The 20,439-nt window shown below is 39.1% G+C and overlaps 1 protein-coding gene across 3 annotated transcripts in view; it reads left to right on the top strand.

Annotated features, from left to right (window-relative positions):
• LOC124622499 (protein FAM114A2) overlaps positions 1 to 18,572 on the top strand; it is a 69,656-nt gene extending 51,084 nt beyond the window's left edge. For all 3 annotated transcript variants that reach the window (XM_047148217.1, XM_047148218.1, XM_047148216.1), the window contains exons 7-9: positions 7,859 to 8,049; positions 8,130 to 8,265; positions 18,084 to 18,572. In XM_047148217.1, coding sequence (XP_047004173.1) covers positions 7,859 to 8,049; positions 8,130 to 8,265; positions 18,084 to 18,161 — 405 coding nt within the window. In that variant the 3' untranslated portion in view covers positions 18,162 to 18,572. The remainder of the gene's footprint in view (positions 1 to 7,858; positions 8,050 to 8,129; positions 8,266 to 18,083) is intronic.
• Positions 18,573 to 20,439: the final 1,867 nt, after the last annotated feature.

Here is a 20,439-nt window from a genome sequence, read left to right as displayed (position 1 = left end):
ATAAAAGACAGTCTTTGTCGAATTCGAATTGTTGAAGCTGTTAATTCAGTAAACAGGGACTTGTTGATTTGTGTGTGGAATGAAATGGACTACCATTTTGATGTTTTTCGAGCAACCCTTTGTGCTCATGTTGATTGTATGGTGTAGTGTCTGTGCATACATAAAACTTGAAGTCCTCCTTTGTCCTGTGTTGTGCAGTGGTTTTCTATCTTTCATGATTTGTGTATAATAAACAACTGAAATCTGTTCTTTCTTTTTGAATCCCTCTGTATTTTTGGTCCTAATATGCCGTAAGCTCCCTGAAGACAGATAGGAAGGTGCAGAAATAGTAATCCACTTGTATCTATCACTGCCATTGTTGTATATGAATGTGCCATAACATTAATCGACTGCACAACAAACTCTGTCTTTCTTCACCCCGAAATGACAAAGTGCGGTTTCATGGCAATTCTTTCACAAAACCTGACTAAACAGCATTAGATACAGCAGATGTTGTAACAACAAGGTTCATCTCCATGTCAGCTAAAAATTAATGGCATCTCTTCTACACATTTGCTTGGAGTAACCTTTGTTGTTTTGTAACATCCTGCACTGTATGATTTCCTGAATGTACTCAGGCAGGTCAAAGAAAACTTGAAATCAGTAGTGTTCACCACAACTGCGTTTCAGAGGGCCTAGTCTTATATATCTCCATTGGTAACGGTGCACTGCCTCTCACAAGCAGCTCTACATGGTTCACACCTACAGAAGACTCCTCTAAAGAGCTTTTGTTCATGTTATTTATTTAAGCTTAGGGATTTATGTTGGTCATTAGTGGGGGCTAATTGGACTTTGTGGCTATCCTGTACAGTAATCTTTTGGATAGTGTTTCTTTCATAGTTTTGCATGTTCCATATTGGGGCATATTTCTTACTTTGTTTGAGTCTTTCTTCCATTTATGCAGCCCACTGTCAGATTTTATGGAGAAAAATCAGGTTTGCACACTGCTTAACACTGGAATTTGCATTACAAATTATGATCACGCCGAGTTCTGTTATGTGTTCACTGATGCACGGTCAACCAAGGATAATCGCTTGTCATGTTGTGCTTGTGTAGTCCACTAAACCTACTGTAGGGGTGTATGTTTTTCCAGCTTCCCGGCGAGCTAGGAATTTGACAATTTCCAACATTTTAAAAAAATACTTGCATTGCATCTTAGCAGTTAAAATTTTGACAGGGTCTTTCTTCTGCTATAAAAAAAATTCAGGGCATATTTTGAAATGTTGAATTGGACCAATCCCTTGTTTAGCTCAATACAGGTGACAGTCACACAGAATGATAAAAATAAATAAAACCTAACTTTCATAAACTTATTCGGTCCTCCAGAGGAGGGGGAGGGAAAACAAGGGACAGAGGGAAAATTGGGTGCAGGTCTCTCGTAACGTAGGTTATGAGGTAACAAAGTGGAAGGTAACCAAAGATGAAGTAAAGGTTGTCCAGGGAAAGTAAAAGATAACTTACCACGTGTGTGTCATCTTCAAAGCAAAGAAGAAAGAATGTGGAAGAAAGAGAGATGTACGAGGGCCATTTTTTTTTTTCAACCTCCGATCATTTAGTATAGAAGCTATGCGAGTGGCAGAAAGTGGGCATATCCTGTAGGCTACTGCGCAAGTCTCGCACTACACAGTCTGCCATTGCCGACCTCAAGACAACATTCTGCGTTGCACTACAGCGAGGTAAACATGGCTGCCATCATTGTTGCTCCCGCCAAGTGTGAATTGCGAAGTATAATTTGGTTTCTGCAAGCAGAAGGGAATAGTGTAGCAGATATTCATTGGAGAATGAGCCAAGTGTATGGTGATAACTTCCTGACTGATGGTGTTGTGCATGAATGGTGCCGAAAGTTTAAAGACGGCCAAAATGATGTGCATAATGAAGGGGGCCAAGGATGCATGTATGTTGTTACAGCTAACCTTGTTGAACGAGTTGACAGAATGGTTAGAGAAAGTCATAGGTTCACCCTAACTGCTTTTTCTATGGAAATCCTGCAAGTTTCAAGATCTGTTGTAGACTCTATTGTTACTGAACATTTAGGCTACAAAAAACTTTGTGCTCCTTGGGTTCCAAAGATGTTGACGGATGCTCACAAAAATCACGGAATAGCATCGGCTTTGAATTTCCTTGACCATTATCATGATGATGGAGAGAACATTTTGAAATCAGTTGTTAGTGAAGATGAAACTTGGATCCAATATGACACACTGGAAACAAAACAACAATCACAATAATGGATGCATCCAAATTCAACAAGCAAACAAAATTCAGACAAACATTCAACAACAGAAAGGTTATGGCTACCATGTTTTGGGACCAAAAAAGTGTGTTGTCTGTAGAGTTTATGCAGCCCGGAACCACTATCAATGCAGCTGCTTATTGTGAAACTTTACAATGTTTGCAGAGAGCCATTCTAAACAAACGAAGAGGGATGCTGACTTCAGGAATTTTGTTGATCCGCGACAATGCTCATCCACACACTGCTGGCACAACCCGATGGCTTCTTGAACAATTTCAGTCGGACATTTGCGATCATCAGCCGTACAGTCCTGACCTGGCACCCAGCGACTTTCACCTTTTCAGGAACTGAAGACGTGATTAGGAGGGCAGCACTTTCAAACCAACGAAGATCTTCAAAACGACATCAATGCTCATTGGTGGCAATATTTTTTGAAGAGGGTTTTGCAAAGCTTGTCCACAGGTACAATAAATGTCTCAATCTTTTCGGTGGTTATGTTGAAAAGTAACCATAAGTGTAAAAGCGCGCGCGCGCGCGCGCGCGCACACACACACACACACAAAAAAGCTGGCATGCTTCGTGCACACATGACCGCTCTCTCTGGTTGCTGCAGATGGATTACAGCTATTGCTTTGAGTGAAAGCAGCAGTTGGGATTGGGGCAAGGAAGGGGGAAGTATAGCCGAGTATTGGTGGGAGGAGCACTTTCTGGTGGAGCATGCAGGGACTAGAAGGTGGCAGGACAAGACAGGCAGTGGCAGCGCCAGGGGCTGTGGGAGAAGGAGAGGATTAGATAGGGGTAAAGACTGGTAGGTGCATTGGCACAGAGCAAGCGCAACGAGCGATGGGGGGACGTGAAGTGGGGGGAGGTATGTATGAGATGATTAATACTAAGTAGAAGAGAATAGGAAATAATATTTTCAGCTGCATGCTGCCAGACTTAGATGCATTTACAGTTGCTTTCACATTGTAATTAATATGAAGTGAGGTTAGTTTCCTTTCCTGTGTGGGCCAGTGAGATATTGGTTGAAAAAGATGCTTGTTCAAGAAGATACATATGTTATAGTGTGTATAAGTATGATATTTTGATCCATTTTGTGAATTTACTTACATTTTTGTTAGTAATTTCATTGTCTGGCATACAGAGCAACAGTAACAAGTACTTCACAACTTAACAGTTTCATAATCATTTAATTTCGCCACTCCAAAGCTAAGGTAAACAATTTTCTACTGCTAAAACAGTAGTATGCAGTAAAGATGAAAACATTTATATCCAGATAATGGAAAATCCAGGATGGAATGTAACAATACGAGAGAAGGAAAGTTGCTACTCACCATATAGCGGAGGTGCTGAGTCATGATAGGCACAATAAAAAGATTCACACAATCGTAGCTTTCGGCCATTAAGGCCTTTGTCAGCAGCAGACACACACACACACACACACACACACACACACACACACACACACAAGCGCAACTGGCACACACATCTGCAGTCTCCGAGAGCTGAAACTACACTGCGAGTGGCAGCACCAGTGCATGACGGGAGTGGCGACTGGGTGGGGGTAAGGAGGAGGCTGGAGCGGATAGGGGGAGGGATAGCATGGTGGGAGTGGCAGACAGTGAAATGTTGCAGTTTAGACGGAGGGCAGGAGAGAAGGTGCGGAGGGGGAAGGGGGTAAGTAGCGGGAAGGAGAGAAATAAAAATAAAAAGAAATTAATAGACTGGGTGTGGCGGTGAATTGATGACTGTGCAGTGCTGGAATGGTAACAGGGAGGGGTCTGGATGGGTGAGGACAGTGACTAACGAAGATTGAGGCCAGGAGGGTAACAGGAACATAGGATGTGTTGCAGGGAAAGTTCTCACTTGCGCAATTCAGGAAAGCTGGTGTTGGTGAGAAGGATCCATATGGCACAGGCTGTGAAGTAATCATTGAGATGAGGGGTATCATGTTTGGCAGCGTGTTCAGCTACAGGGTGGTCCACTTGTTTTTTGGCCACAGTTTGTTGGTGGCCGTTCATGCGGACAGACAGCTTGTTGGTTGTCATGCGTACATAGAATGCAGCACAGTGGTTGCAGCTGAGCTTGTAAATCACATGACTGGTTTCACAGGTAGCCCTGCCTTTGATGGGATAGGTGATGTTAGTGACCGGACTGGAGTAGGTGGTGGTAGGAGGATGTATGGGACAGGTCTTGCATCTAGGTCTATTAAAGGGGCATGAGCCATGAGGTAAGGGATTGGGAGCAGGGGTTGTGTAAGGATGGACGAGTATATTGTGTAGGTTCGGTGGACGGTGGTATACCACGGTAGGAGGGGTGAGAAGGATAGTGGGTAGGACATTTCTCATTTCAGAGCACGACGAGAGGTAATCGAAACCCTGGCGGAGAATGTAATTCAGCTGCTCCAGTCCCGGATGGTACTGAGTTACGAGGGGAATGCTCCTCTGTAGCTGGACTGTAGGACTTTGGGAGGTGGTGGGAGACTGGAAAGATAAGGCACAGGAGATTTGTTTTTGTACAAGGATAGGAGGATAATTACGGTCAGTGAAGCTTCAGTGAGACCCTTGGTATATTTAGAGGGGGACTGCTCATCACTGCAGATGTGACGACCACGGGTGGCTAGGCTGTACGGAACATTGCCTTCACAACACATAATAAACAACACACACTGAGAAACAATATTAACACACTTACAGACATGCACTCAGTCAGGTATTTATAAGATACTGTGGTGGTGTAGAACCTGAAAAACCCCCTATGTAGGCCAATCTGGGCAAGGCTTCCAAAAAATACACTAAAACATAAAAATGCCTACAATACTAGCAACTGTAATAAATCAGCAATGGCCACCCATTCCATGAAATTCTGCACAATCCTCATATATTAAATAAAACTGACATGGGACATCTAGTGGACATACATGAAGAACTGGAAATATTCATTCATGGCACAGTACAGGGAGACATGTTACTAAATGATGAACTTGAAAGTTCTGATATTAACTTCTTTAAAAACTTCTCCAACATTGAATGCCTGTGCCTCACCTAATGTGTGCCATGACATAAATATATCTAGATACAAATGTTTTCATATTCACTGTATGCTACTGTTTTAGAAATAGAAAATTGTTTACATTAGCTTTGGAGTGATTAAGAAAGTGTTAAGTTCCAGTGATAGATTCCTCAGCACATTCACCGATAACCTGTCTTAATGCTTCCATCTCCTACAACTACCCTGCAGACCTTGTCCATAATCCAATCTCTTGAGCAGTCCATCCCCCCCCCCCCCCCCCCCACTTTTGGCAACAATGATATAACCTCCAGGCCACACAAAAGCATCCCCTTGTCACTCAATACCATCCTGGCCTTGAAAGCCCTAGCATATTACTCAGCCAGGGCTACAACTTCAAGTCGACCCATGAAAAGAGATCACCCCTTCACAATATACTCCTTACACCACCCACAGTAGCCTTTCTTCATAATTTTAACCTCTGTGACATCCTTGTGAAACCCTACAACATTATTAAACTGCCTTCCCCGCATAAAGGTTCATACCCACATAACTGCCCTGCTGAAAAACCTGCCCAATGCATCCCCTCACAATCACCTACTCCAGCTTCACCACTGCTAAAGCATGTAACATTCAAGACAGGGCCACGTGTGTGAAACAACATGTGAGTTATCAGCTGACATGTGTTGACTGCATAGCATTCAACATTGGTATGACAGCCATAAAATTGGCTGAACACATCAAAGAGCACAGACAAATTATCCACCATGGTACCTGCTACATAACACAAGCCATTCAGATTCTCCTTACTTAGTATTATTCATCTTATTCATCTCAAATATAACTATTTATCTCCTTTGCTTTGAAACTGGTGCAGTACTTGTGACGCATTATCTTTTACTTCCTTTGGAGACACTTCACACTCCATCTTTGCTTACCTTCCCCTTGTTAAGTCATAACTTAGATTGTGAGTGACTAGTATCCATTTTCCCTTTTTTCCTCTCCCTTTTCTCTCTTCCCTGGTGAAGGAACAAGTTTTCGGAAGCTAGGTTCTACATTTTTTTTTTTTTTTTCGATTTTGTGTGACTGTCGGCTGTACTGACCTGAGGAAAGTTCTGGCATATCAGCTATGATGATGATTAGAAGTTAGCTATTTTGGTATCATGGTTAAACCACATACCTCTAAGACAAAAAAAAAGATGCACCATGAAGACACTGATAGATGTGATGTACATGTGCAGTAGACAAATGATAAAGATTTCGGAAAAATTTGATGATTTATTCAAGAGAGAGTGCTTCACAAATTGAGCACGTCAGTATCACTTTGGTCCACCTCTAGCCCTTATGCAAGCAGTTAGTCAACTTGGCATCAATTGATAGATTTGTTGGATGTCCCCCTGAGGTATATCATACCAAATTCTGTCCAGTTAACTCACTGGATCATCAAAATATTGAGCTGGTTTGAGGGCTATACCCATAATGCACCAAATGTTCCCAATTGGAGAGAGGTCTGGTGACCTTGCTGGCAGAGGTCAAGTTCGGCAAGCTCGAAGACAAACAGTAGAAACTCTTGCTATGCGTGCATGGACTGTGTGCTGCTAAAAAGTACGTCCAGGATGGCTTGCTATGAAGAGCAACAGAAAGGGGCTTAGAATACTGTTGACATACCACTGTACTGTAAGGGTGCCACAGATGACCGCCAAAGAAGTCCTTCTTTGAAAAGGAAATGGCACCCCAGTCCATCACTACTGGCTGTCCAGCAGTATGGTAGACGACAATCAAGTTGGTATCCCACCACTGTACGTGCTGTATCCAGACACATCTGTGCTGGTGATTGGGGCTCAGTTTGAAACAGGACTCACTGCTTAAGACAGTTGTGCTCCAGTCAGTATGCTTTCTGGCTGATGATGTGTCTGGAAACACTCCATACAGCGGTGGAATACCAACTCGACTGTTGCACACCATACAGCCTGACAACCAAGAGTGGAATTTCTTTCCACGGTAGGACTGCTTTGGTTGTCATTTGTGGCATCCTTACAGCACAACTATTCTACACCCTGTTTTGTTGCCTATCCTGGGCTTACAGTTCACAAAGATAATGCCCGCCCACATACAATGAGAATGTCTGCTGCTTTTCTTCATGCTTGCCAAAAAACCTACATTGGCCAGCAAGGTCGCCAGATCTCTCCCCAATTGAGAATGCTTGAAGCATTATAGGCAGGGCCGTTCAACCAACTCAGGATTTTGACTATCTAAAGTGTCAGTTGGACAGGATTTGGAATGATATCCTTCAAGAGAACATCCAACAAATCTATCAATTAATGCCAAGATGAATAACTGCTTGCATAAGGGCCAGAGGTGGACCAATTGCTCAATTTGTGAAGCTCTTTCTCTTGAATAAGGTGTCCAGCTTTTCTGAAACTGTAATCATTTGTTTGTCTGTACATGTGCAGCACATCCACTGATTTGCATCCCATTTGAATAATTCATTCATGGTGTGCCCTTTTCTTCTTAGAGTGTATTTCCCCTGTGTAAATATAGACATATACTTCATTGCTGTAATACTTTCTTTTCCAGAGCTGGTCAGAGACAATACAATGGCTTAGTGAGTATTCACCAGAAATTAGGCCCCAAGAATTCCACCATAAAGCTATTTCATCACTAGCTAGACTTACAGCAGTGTCTGTAGAACAGTTCCACAAGACTGCAGAATTACTGTTGGTAAAGGAAGATCGAGATCCGTTCCAAGAGGCTCACTGTCTCCAAGAGTAACTATCTAGTTCTAGGAAAAGTTGTGTTTATTAGAAAAATAATTATTTTTTCTATGGTGTTTTTAATTTTGTTTCAGAATGACTCTTTTATTGTCAGTCCACATCAGTATACTGGCTGCAAAATTTTCTGACACCCTGTCTTCTCGTGAAGAAGAAGAAGAAAGCTCAGGATTAACGTCTGTTAGTGATATAATCACAAACATTTTTCTTGAGGTAAGCATTCTCTGAGCGGCTTGGATGTCTCTGCACTTTAAAAAATTCTCATTTAGGTCTCAAGATAAAAATAGGTTAAGAGTTTGGGAAGAAGTGCCAGGAAAAATGATTAATAGATGATTTTTTAATTCCTTCTGACTGGTCTTCCTTTTCTTTCCTTTATTTATTTATCACCTGATGCTTGTGTTATGCTCAGTTTTCTCCTACCAGTAGATAAAATGTTTTTACATTTTTCCATACATTAATTTATGAAGCATTAGTGTTTTACCTAATTCTGTAATTGGAGTGTTTAGTCAACTAAGCTGTGTTTTTGGAGTTTTCAACACAACATTCACTGGAGTCACACCTGTGACTTTTGTACAGTTAGTGGACAGAACATATTCACTCATAGAAAACTGATCCATTTACATTATTGTGTCTACACCGAAAACCCTTACATATAGCACAAGTATTACCTTTTTTCTTATTATTCTCCAGCCCCAAAAAACACACTACCATTATTCTAGAAATTCCTTCAACCTGCAATCCATTCTTCTGCCCAGGAAGGCGTTGTGTGAGTACTACATACTTCACTGAGAGATAAACTTTCTTCATGGAAACATCTAAACAGATCAGAATAATTCCTGACTGCAATATAAAACATTCCTGTGATAGCATTTTGTTTCAAAAGCAATTCAGTAGTATGTGCAATGTGCAAAAACACTTTGAAGAACAAAATTAACTCTTACTGATGTGCAGTTTTAAGTAGTGACAGTTCAGTAATATTTTAAGTTAACATTTTGTGTAGTTCTCACCTACCTTGCTCTAAATCAGCAAAATTTTGAAAAGTTCATAAACTATATCACCAGTATCAGCATTCAGAGTTCACTGACAACATTCTCTGTTATCATGGTAAGTTTCTTCTTCACTTGTATCATTTTTGTTGTAACATATAAGAATACTGATCTTATTATGAAAAGTATAGATTGCTATTCACAATATAGTGGAGATGTCAAGTCGCAAATGGGCACAACAAGAAAACGAATAAAGAAGTAATCTTCTGGCCAGAAGGCCTTCTTCTCCGTTAGACAACACTCACACACCCATTTGCTCAAATGCAACTAGCACATAAATGACCACTGTCTCTGGCTGTGGAGGCAAGACTCAGCAGAACCAGGGGAATCTCTGAAAATGTCTAGCACAGCTCTGATCAAAACATTAGGAATGGAAAAGTTTCATGGACCATGACCATTTAAGCTGGAAGATTTACCAGCATTAATCTTCTGCTGTCTAGTTTTCACATTAATTCATTTGTAGAGAACACTGTGTTCTCTCTACTTAATTCCTTAAAGCTCTCCTTGTGTTCTACGTCCATTCATGACATCAGCTGAATTCCTTTGTTGAAGAGGAATTGGGCAACGAACATGATGTTCATGTTGTGTAATGACTCTGCATTACTGATTCACATACACAATATTTATTTATAATCGTTATAAGGACAGAAACAACTTAAACACTTGGTGTCTCAGAAAACATTGCCCAAGGTCCAGAGATACTTTTTTTGCAATATTCATGGGGACAGAAGCCCATAGAGCTTGTGTCCCCACAAACCTTTCTTCATTGATGCAAATCTTTTTGTGGTGTTTTTCTTGCTTTGACACCTTCTGTAATCTGTCTCCTTAGATAGTAGAATTCTTTTACTAAGTATGCTTTGTCTTCTCTAATTTTGATATTTAAAAAGTTAGTAATCTACTTTCTACTAGTCTCCATCCCCCATCAACCATGGACCTTGTTGTGGTAGGATTTCTCTCATACCTCAGTTGCATTGATAGCCATACTGAGGTGCAACCACATTTAAGGGGAATTTGGGGAGAGATTATACTAACATATAGTTCCTGAAAAGGAGCAAGTGAATGATTGATCTAATCTTGTAACATTAACCAGCATACCCTTGCATTGTTGGTACTATAATGGCTGAAAGGAAGGGGAAACTACAGCCATTACATTTCCTGAAGACATTACTGTATGGTATAATAATACAATTATGACATTCTTCTCTGTAAAATATTCTACAGATAAAACAGAGACTGAAAGAATGTATAAAGCAATAAAAAATATTATTGATTGGCAACTCCATGGAGTGTTGTGTGAACCATGACCAAATAGTGGATAGAATTGGAAAGAAAATCAGCATTGGCTGTATTTTGTTGTTTTATTGTCAGCAAAATCGATTTTCAGTCACTTAGTGACCAACCCCAGTGCTGTAATATACAATTAAAATTGGTAGGCACTGGTATCAAGCTATAACCACAAGCTTAGAGTGGCGGCAACTTGAAATTAGCGGAGGTTGAGGCCTGGCGGATAACGAGAAGAGAGGATATACTGAAGGGCAAGTTCCCATCTCCGGAGTTCTGACAGATTGGTGTTAGTGGGAAGTATCCAGATAACCCGGACGGTGTAACACTGTGCCAAGATATGCTGGCCGTGCACCAAGGCATGTTTAGCCGCAGGGTGATCCTCATTACCAACAAACACTGTCTGCCTGTGTCCGCTCCCGGGATTGGAATGACTCCTTACCCTCTCCCTTAAAACCCACATCCTTTCGTCTTTCCCTCTCCTTCCCTCTTTCCTGATGAAGCAACCATTTGTTGCGAAAGCTTGAATTTTGTGTGTATGTTTGTGTTTATTTGTGTGTCTATCGACCTGCCAGCACTTTTGTTTGGTAAGTCTCATCATCTTTGTTTTTAGATATATCTTATAATGGTTAGATAGATGTTTTTTAACTAAGTTTAAAACTGCAAAGTATTCCCATGTGGGGATGTGCATTCTAACCATAACTTGTTTCTTATGCACTGCAGGTTAAAATGTCCCAGTTGATATCCTTGGATAACAGATGTGACAATAAATTTTACTGATTAAAAGGAGAAAATGTATAAATGAGGCAGACAAATACGAGTATCTAGGTCTAAAACATGAGGTAGGCAGTTGATGCAAAGCAGGAATGGCTAGAGGAGAAACCCAAAGCTCTAGAAGCATGCATGACTTTGAGAAAAGTAGAGCATGCGTATAAGAAAAATTAAAGAAACATTTAAAGAAAAGTGAAGCACCTGTTTGAATATTAACATCAACAAAAGTGAAACGGAGATTATGGGGTCTAGTTGAACTAAATTAGATTATGCTAAGGGAATCAGCTTAGCAAGTAATATGCTGAAAATATTAAATGAGTTTTGTGATTTGGGCAGAAAAATAACTGATTATGGCCAAATTAGGAAGGATATAAAGTGCATACTGGCAATGGAAAGGCAAATGTTTCTGGAAAAGAAATATTTTGAGAAGTAATATAAATTTAAGTTTTACAAAATATTTTCTGAATGTATTTGTCTGTAGTGTAGAATTGTATGGAAGTGAAAAGTGTATGATAAATACTACCGACATGGAGAGAATAGAAGCTTTTGATGTTTAGTACTACAGAAGATTGGGTAAATACATGTTGCTGTTGTCGTTGTTGTTGTTGTGGTTGTGGTCTTCAGTCCAGAGACTGATTTGAGGCAGCTCTCCATGCTGCTCTATCCTGTGCAAGCTTCTTCATTTCCAAGTAACTACTGCACCCTACATCCTTCTGAATCTGCTTAGTGTATTCATCTCTTGGTCTCCCTCTACGATTTTTACCCTCCATGCTACCCTCCAGTACTAAATTGGTGATCTCTTGATGCCTCAGAACATGTCCTACCAACTGATCCCTTCTTCTAGACAGGTTGTCCCACAAATTATTCTTCTCCCCAATTCTATTCAGTACCTCCTCATTAGTTACAAAAACCTACCCGTATAATCTTCAACATTCTTCTGTAGCACCAAATTTCGAAAACTTCTATTCTCTTCTTGTCTAAACTATTTATTGTCCACATTTCACATCCATACATGGCTACACTCGATACAAATACTTTGAGAGAAAACTTCCTGGCACATAAATATATACTTTGTTAACAAATTTCTCTTCTTCAGAAACGTTCTTCTTGCCATTGCCAGTCTACATTTTATATCCTCCCTACTTCGACCATCATCAGTTATTTTACTCCCCAAACAGGAAACCTCATCTACTACTTTAATTGTATCATTTTCTAATCTAATTCCCTCAGCATCACCTGATTTAGTTAGATGACATTCCATTATCCTCAGTTTGCTTTTGTTGATGTTCATCTTATAGCCTCGTTTCAAGACTGCCCATTCCGTTCAACTGCTCTTAGAGATCCTTTGCTATCTCTGACAGAATTACAATGTCTTCGGCAAACCTCAAAATTTTTTATTTCTTCTCCATGGATTTTAATTCCTACTCCAATTTTTTCTTTTGTTTCCTTTACTGCTTGCTCAATGTATAGATTGAATAACATCAGGGATAGGATACAACCCTGTCTCACTCCCTTCCCAACCACTGCTTCCCTTTCATGTCCTTCAGCTCTTATAACTGCCATCTGCTTTCTGTACAAATTGTAAATAGCCTTTCGCTTCTTGTGTTTGACCACTTCAGAATTTGAAAGAGAATATTCTAGTCTACATTGTCAACAGCTTTCTCTATGTCTACAAATGCTAAAAACGTAGGTTTGCCTTTCCTTAATCTATCTTCTAAGATAAGTTGTGTAGGGTCAGTATTGCGTCACGTTCCAACATTTCTACGGAATCCAAACTGATCTTCCCCAAGGTCAGCTTCTACCAGTTTTTTCATTCATCTGTAAAGAATTCTTGGCAGTATTTTGCAGCTGTGGCTTATTAAACTGATAGTTCGGTAATTTTCACATCTGTCAACACCTGCTTTTTTTGGGATTGGAATTATTATATTCTTCTTGAAGTCTGAGGGTACTTCACCTGTCTCATACATCTTGCTTACCAGATGGTAGAGTTTTGTCAGAGCTGGTTCTCCCAAGGCTATCAGTAGTTCTAATGGAATGTTGTCTACTCCCAGGACCTTGTTTCGACTTAGATCTTTCAGTGCTCTGTCAAATTCTTCATGCAGTATCATATCTCCGATTTTATCTTCACCTACAGCCTCTTCCATTTCCATAATATTGCCCTCAAGTACATTGCCCTTGTATAGACCCTCTATATACTCCTTCCACCTTTCTGCTTTCCCTTCTTTGCTTAGAACTGGTTTTCCGTCTGAGATCTTCATATTCATACAAGTGGTTCTCTTTTTTCCAAAGGTCTCTTCAATTGTCCTGTAGGCAGTATCTATCTTACCCCTAGTGATGTATGCCTCTACATCCTTACATTTGTCCTCTAGCCATCCCTGATTAGCCATTTTGCACTTCCTGTCGATCTCATTTTTGAGACGTTTGTATTCCTTTTTGCATGCTTCATTTACTGCATTTTTATATTTTCTACTTTCATCAATTAAATTCAATATCTCTTCTGTTACCCAAGGATTTCTACTAACCCTCATCTTTTTACCTACTTGATCCTCTGCTGCCTTCACTATTTTATCCGTCAAAGCTACCCATTCTTCTACTACTGTATTTCTTTCCCCTGTTCTTGTCAATTGTTCCCTAATGCTCTCTGTGAAACTCTCCACAAACTCTGGTTCTTTCATTTTATCCAGGTCTCATCTCCTTAAATTCCCACCTATTTGCAGTTTCTGCAGTTTTAACCTATAGTTCATAACCAACAGATTGTGGACAGAGTCCACATCTGCCCCTGGAAATGTCTTACAATTTAAAACCTGGTTCCTAAATCTCTATCTTACCATTATATAATATCTATCTGAAAACTTCCCCTTTCTCCAGGCCTCTTCCACATACCCAGCCTTCTTTCATAGTTCTTAAACAAAGAGTTAGCTATGATTAAGTTATGCTCTGTGAAAAATTCTACCAGGTGGTTTCCTCTTCCATTCCTTACCCCCATTCCATATTCACCAAGTACTTTTTCTTCTGTTCTTTATCCGACTATTGAATTCCAGTCCCCCATGTCTATTAAATTTTCATCTCCCTTCGCTATCTGAATAACTTCTTTTGTCTCATCATACATTTCTTCAATCTCTTTGCCGCCTGCGGAGCTAGTTGGCCTATAAACTTGTACTACTGTGATAGGCATGGGCTTCATGTCTATCTTAGCTACAGTAATTTATTCACTATGCTGTTCATAGTATCTTACCTGTGCTCCTATTTTTTTTATTCACTATTAAATCTACTCCTGCATTACCCCTATTTGATTTTATATGTATAACCCTGTATTCACCTGACACGAAGTCTTGTTCCTTCTGCCACCAAACTTCACTAATTCCCAGTATATCTAACTGTAACCTATCCATTTCTCTTTTTAAATTTTCTAACGTACCTGCCCGATTAAGGGACCTGACTTTCCATGCTCTAATCCATAGAACGCCAGTTTTGCTCCTGTTGATAACTACGTCATCCTGAGTAGTTCCCGCCCAGAGATCTGAATGGGGGACTATTTTACCTCCGGAATATTTTGCGCAAGAAGCCGCCGTCGTCATTTAACCATAGATTTAAAGCTGTATGCCCTCGGGAAAAATTACGGCTGTAGTTTCCCCTTGCTTTCAGCCATTCATGGTACCAACACAGCAAGGCCGTTTTGGTTAATGTTACAAGGCCAGATCAGTCAATCATCCAGACTGTTGCCCCTGACACCGCTGAAAATGCTGCTGCCCCTCTTTAGGAACCACATGTTTGTCTGGCCTCTCGACAGATACCCCTCCGTTGTGGCTGCACCTACAGTACGGCTATCTATCGCTGAGGCACGCAAGCCTCCTCATCAATGGTGGTGAATACATATGCATAACTAATGAAGTAGTACTCATTGAAAGAAATTGGTGGCACAGTTTGACTAAAAGAAGAGTTCTGTTAATGGGACACATCTTGAGACATCATGGAATCATCCATTTGGTAATGGAAGTAAGTTTGGGTGAGAGGTGGGGGTAAAAACTTTAGAGGTAGGCCGAGACATAACAATAAGCAGATTCGAGTAGATGCAAGCAATAGTTATGCAGAGCTGAAGAAGCTTGTGCAGGACTGATGAGCGTGGAAAGCTGCATCAAAACAGTCTGTCTACTGAAACCACAGCTACTTTCACATTGCTTAGTTTATTCTCAGTCTATTTTTTGTAGCAGGAAGTGTACCCACTGCTTTTAACATTTAGACAGTTTTCTTTGCATTCAGTGATGAGAAGTTTGTTGTTTCTGAAGCTTTGGTATCCATTCCCCATGCGACTTACACTAATTTCTTAATTTCGTTTCACTTCTTGAATTTCCTCTTTGTTGCAATGAATTACGACACTGTGTTATGTCTTTGTTTCTTTCTTTTTTAAGGAGATTATCTTAATTTTCTGCTTGTGTTTCTATCACTATGGGAATACAAAATTTGAAGAGAGACCCTGTATCAGTAATAAATATCTTATGGGGAAAGAGCAGCAAGTGTGGCAGTTGAAGCGCTGAATTGTACTGAATTCATGAGATGATTCTTAAAGTATAGCAATGATTAAATTGCTCTGTGCTCAATATTACCACATAGTTTCTAATTTTATTCTTTTCCTACAGTCTGTGTTCTTTTATTTTTCCTTCTCTTTCTTTTCCAACTGTCAAATTCCAGTTCTCTGACACAATTACATTTTTGACTTCCTTAACAATCCTAATATTTTCTTTTATTCCATAATGAAGTCTTTCAATCTCCTTATCTCCAGAACTAGTTGACATATACACTTGTAGTACTGTAGTGGGCCTTGGCTTCGTGTCTGTCTTGGCTAGGATAATGTAGTCACTATGCTATTCTTAGTAATTTACTGTGTATTAAATTACATATGAACCAAAATATTTTAATGCAGTTTTCCAATATGATATATTTGGACCATAAAATATTTGACAGTACAATCCACATAAATACCCATGCTTTAAGACAGCACAGCACTACTTCAGAACTAAATGATGTATTGAGTAGATTAGATTAGTACTTGTTCCATAGATCATGAATACGACACTTTGTAATGATGTGGAACGTGTCAGGTTCCACATACCTGTCAACAGTTGTAGCCAGAGGCTGTTGATTATTATTTTATAACATGGAGATGACTGTTTCTGTGGAAAGGTCACATTTAAAGGTTGATAAAATTGTTAAAATTGCAACAGATAATATGAATTTTACTTTAGAGTGTACTCAAATCTTGAAGAGAAAACTATAAACAGCATAACAGCCTATACAAAATCCAATGAAGTGTTTAATGCTTGATGTGAATGTAATAGGGAACATGGGGATATGTTGATGTAACAGTATTAGGTGCAGTAAGTCCAGTTTGAGTTTAGTATTTATAAAATGCAGATGTTTAGTGATCAGTGGTGTAGATGCAGTTTCAACTGAATACTAAACTTGTGCCCTATATTTGCTGTAAAAAGAAAAGCCACAGACTGAGTGTTGTAAGACTGTTCTGTATAAATTGATGTATTTTTTTTTCATTTAAAAATACCCATGATGCTATTTTAACATTTATTTAATTAGTATGCCTGTTGGTTCTGGTCTTCAGTGTGAAAACTGGTTTGATGTAGCTCTCCACACTAGTCTTATCCTGTGCAAGTGTCTTCATTTCTATCCAACTACTGCAACCTATATCTATTTGAACTGCTTGCTGTATTCAAACCTTGGACTCCCTACACAATTTTTAGATCTCACACTTCCTTCTAATTATAGCTGATGTGTACTAAATTAACTAAATTACCTAAAGTCTTTTCTTTAAGAACTTTGAACAATATTTTCACCTACTGAGTCATGGCAAGTAATATTTCAACAGTTTTTATAGGTAAATATGCAGCAGTAGATTGAAATAAAGAGCAACCCATTTTTAAATGATAGGAGGAATGGTAGCATCAGCTGTAAATTTTTAATTGTTTGTTGCAGATAGATTTCAGCTACTGTTTAGCATCTCCATATAACCAAGTTATGATGACTCATTGTAAACATAAATGGTACCATTTGACATTACAGAAAAGAAATATCAATTTTTAACTGATGTTTGTTATCTGTAGTGTCAATTGGTACCATATGCTATTACATTCAGTATAAGTCATCATGACTCGGATGCACTGCACTGAAGATAACTACACTGCGGCTGAAATTGACCTGCACTAAACAAATAAAAAATTTGACTGATGCTGCCCTTTCCTCCTATCGTAATTCTCATCAATATGGTCATAAAGCATGCTGTTCCTAATGGGAACAAATCAGAAGAATCTGTTTTTTGATGTATCCACTGTACACATCCAAGCATTTATCTTGACTTAAAATGTGTGTGTGTGTTTCTCTCAAAAGGCACAAGGCTCAACAGTTGAAATGTTGCTGCATACTGAGTTTAGCAGCTGAATACAGAACAGCTTCCATAATAAGCATTAATGTCTGGTGACTGACAGCAGCATTTAGTGCCAGCGTGTTCCATAGAAATAGGAAGAACATTCCTGGATAAAAAGTTGCTAATGCTATGTCAGTGATGATTTTGAATAGTTGGTGGTTGGAATGAAATGCTTTATGTTCTTTAGAATTATTGAACCTTTACATCCATGTCTCACTATCTATATTTAGTCATTACCTTATTAGTGGTGTCTCATAATCGTCTGTCCAATGCCTGGTTATGTTTTAGCTGTCAGTACAGTTGTACTTTATTTATTAATGGAAGAGTAAATAAAATAAGCATATACACTCATTACAGTGAGCTTTATTGAAATGTGACCAAGAGTTAAATATAAGATTGTTTACTGATCTTGATAATAAGATCTCATCAGTGTTTACTTTTGTTCCTTTAATGCATCCCTGAAAGCCTCTGCATTGATTTTTGACCGTTTTTTGTTCTAGGCCTCCAATAGCAGTTCTTACATAAAAGAAGCATTTCAACTCATTATACCAGTACTACAACTGGGTGTGAAGCCATAATATGAAAATGACTTACAATATCCTCACCCTAATTGGAGTAACTGGTGTACTGTCATGTTATGTGCAATAGTACTGAAACAATGTTTATTAAAACACCCAAGGAAATATTAACCTCAAGCTTTCGAGGATCCCTCTAACTCAAGATGAAAGCAAAATGGAACAGAGAAGATACCAAACAAAAAGATGGGTCACCCACTAAGTATTAATCCCAGTCCTGGTGTCCATTGTACCCTGCACTGTCATTCTCTTCATTCCCCCACCTCTCACTCTCTTGCCTCTGCAGAAGAGAGCCTGTTTTTAAAGTATTTAAGACGTCAGGTGTGCTACATTTTTCACTCTACTTGTTGACACAGCTGTATTTATGTACCGTTGCACCTAATAAATTATTAAAGTGGTTATTGTCAAAGTTCAGTGTTGTCAAAAATTGTGTTACTCTTAGTGTTACTATTTTTTAACAGAACTGTCATCTTGTAAAGTTCTAAGCATTGTAGTTTATGTTATCAAAATATTCAGAATCAAATATATGTATTTCTTATTGTTGAGAAAAGAGAGGACACAAGTTTAAATAATTGATTAGTTTTTTACCCACATCTGACTTTCAGGTTAGAGAATCTGAAAGATAAATCAATGGAAACATCGTTTCTTGCATATTCAAACTGTAAATTCGTGAATGCTATTCCGAAATGAAATGTTCAAAAAAGGGGCACTGGATAAGCAAGATAAGATGATTTTATTTGACCGTGTCTATGGCTGTTGCCAAGATGGTGAACACGACATTTGAACACCACAGTTATATTACATCCCTAGCATTGTTATACAATAATTTATTATGTAATATATTTAACTAAATTTGTACTTATCATATGTTCCATAATCTTGGACATTTTCTCACTGTTATTCCAGGTATTTAAATTTGGTGATGCTTCTTGGAAGTGGACCAAGGATATCCCCTGGTAAATTGTTCCATTTGTACTCCTGAACCAACAAGCATATTTACTCCTATTGTTGTTTCAGGATTTCACATTTCTCTTGTACTCAAAGTACTTCTCTCCATCATATATCCTTATGTTCTCACCTGCATTCTCACCCACATATGCTTGGTAAATTCCTTCAAGTCTGGCTGTTACCTTTCATCTTACATGGCCTTCCAGTTTCAGTTTCTTTATTATTTCTGTGGCATTGGTTGCACTCCTATATGCTTGCTTAAGTATCTGTGCCTTATCACTACAGCATACTCCAGTTGGGATTGTGGCAACATCACTAATACATTTCATCACAATAAATGAGCAAACCTATTGCTGAAAGTAACTTCGGCACAGCTTGCATGGTTACAGTTGTTTATTGTCACTCTGTTTTTTATTCGTATGTGAGTACAAATAAATGCTGTCTGTCTCAGCAGTCTTTTTATGAGGATAATTTGTAATACTCAAGCTCCCATAGTGGTGACCCTGAACAAGGAAAATGAAAAAATGAATGTATATCGTTGGAATAAGGTATTAGTTGACATAAGCACTGGAAACTTGAATCAAGAAAGAACAATACTTACCACTAGAACCAGGATCACAATCCACAACTTTTAACTCACCACAAAATAGTAATATAGATGCAAATGCACAAGACAGGAGTATGTATGCACATAATGGATATGTTAAACTTCTAGTATTCTCCCTGACACAAACTCAACTCTGGTTCATACAGGATGAATGTGTACTTCAACAGTATAAGGTGTACAAAGACTGATAAATTTTATATAGGGGTTTCACATTTGTACTTTGAGGTTTGCAAAGGCAGGTCCAGTGTAAGACCCAAGCGTTACACGGTGTCATGTAAGTGCCAAGTTGGGAGGAGTGCTAGAGGTGCCACAACAGTAAGATTTATATACAGGACATATCACAATTAGTAGTGACCACGTGGGATGACAAGCTGTGATAGTTGCCAGTGTCAACCATACAAGACTTTTATACAGTGCATATCACAGTTAGTAACAAAAGCTGACATGGGTGAAAGTGTAAGAGGAAAAAATGGGCTGTGGAGGGTGCCAAATGATAAGTCACTTATGTAGAAAAATGTTCTAAAACTGGCCATTCATGGAGAAAATAGAAGAAACTTTGTCACAACAAAGTTACACCGCATTATACGAAGCTCTCATATAGCATTACACATTGCCACCAGAGCTGCAATTAGAAAAAAGTTCACATTTGAAAATACGGGTGACAAGTCTCCGTCACGAGTATTCAAAGCCCTACATACATTATCAGGCCCTGAACTTCTGCCGGAA

The sequence above is a fragment of the Schistocerca americana genome, chromosome 7 (genome assembly GCF_021461395.2).
Source record: "Schistocerca americana isolate TAMUIC-IGC-003095 chromosome 7, iqSchAmer2.1, whole genome shotgun sequence".
NCBI classification, from domain to species: domain Eukaryota; kingdom Metazoa; phylum Arthropoda; class Insecta; order Orthoptera; family Acrididae; genus Schistocerca; species Schistocerca americana.
Note: the sequence above shows the minus strand (reverse complement) of the source record. Positions and strands in the feature narration are given on the sequence as shown.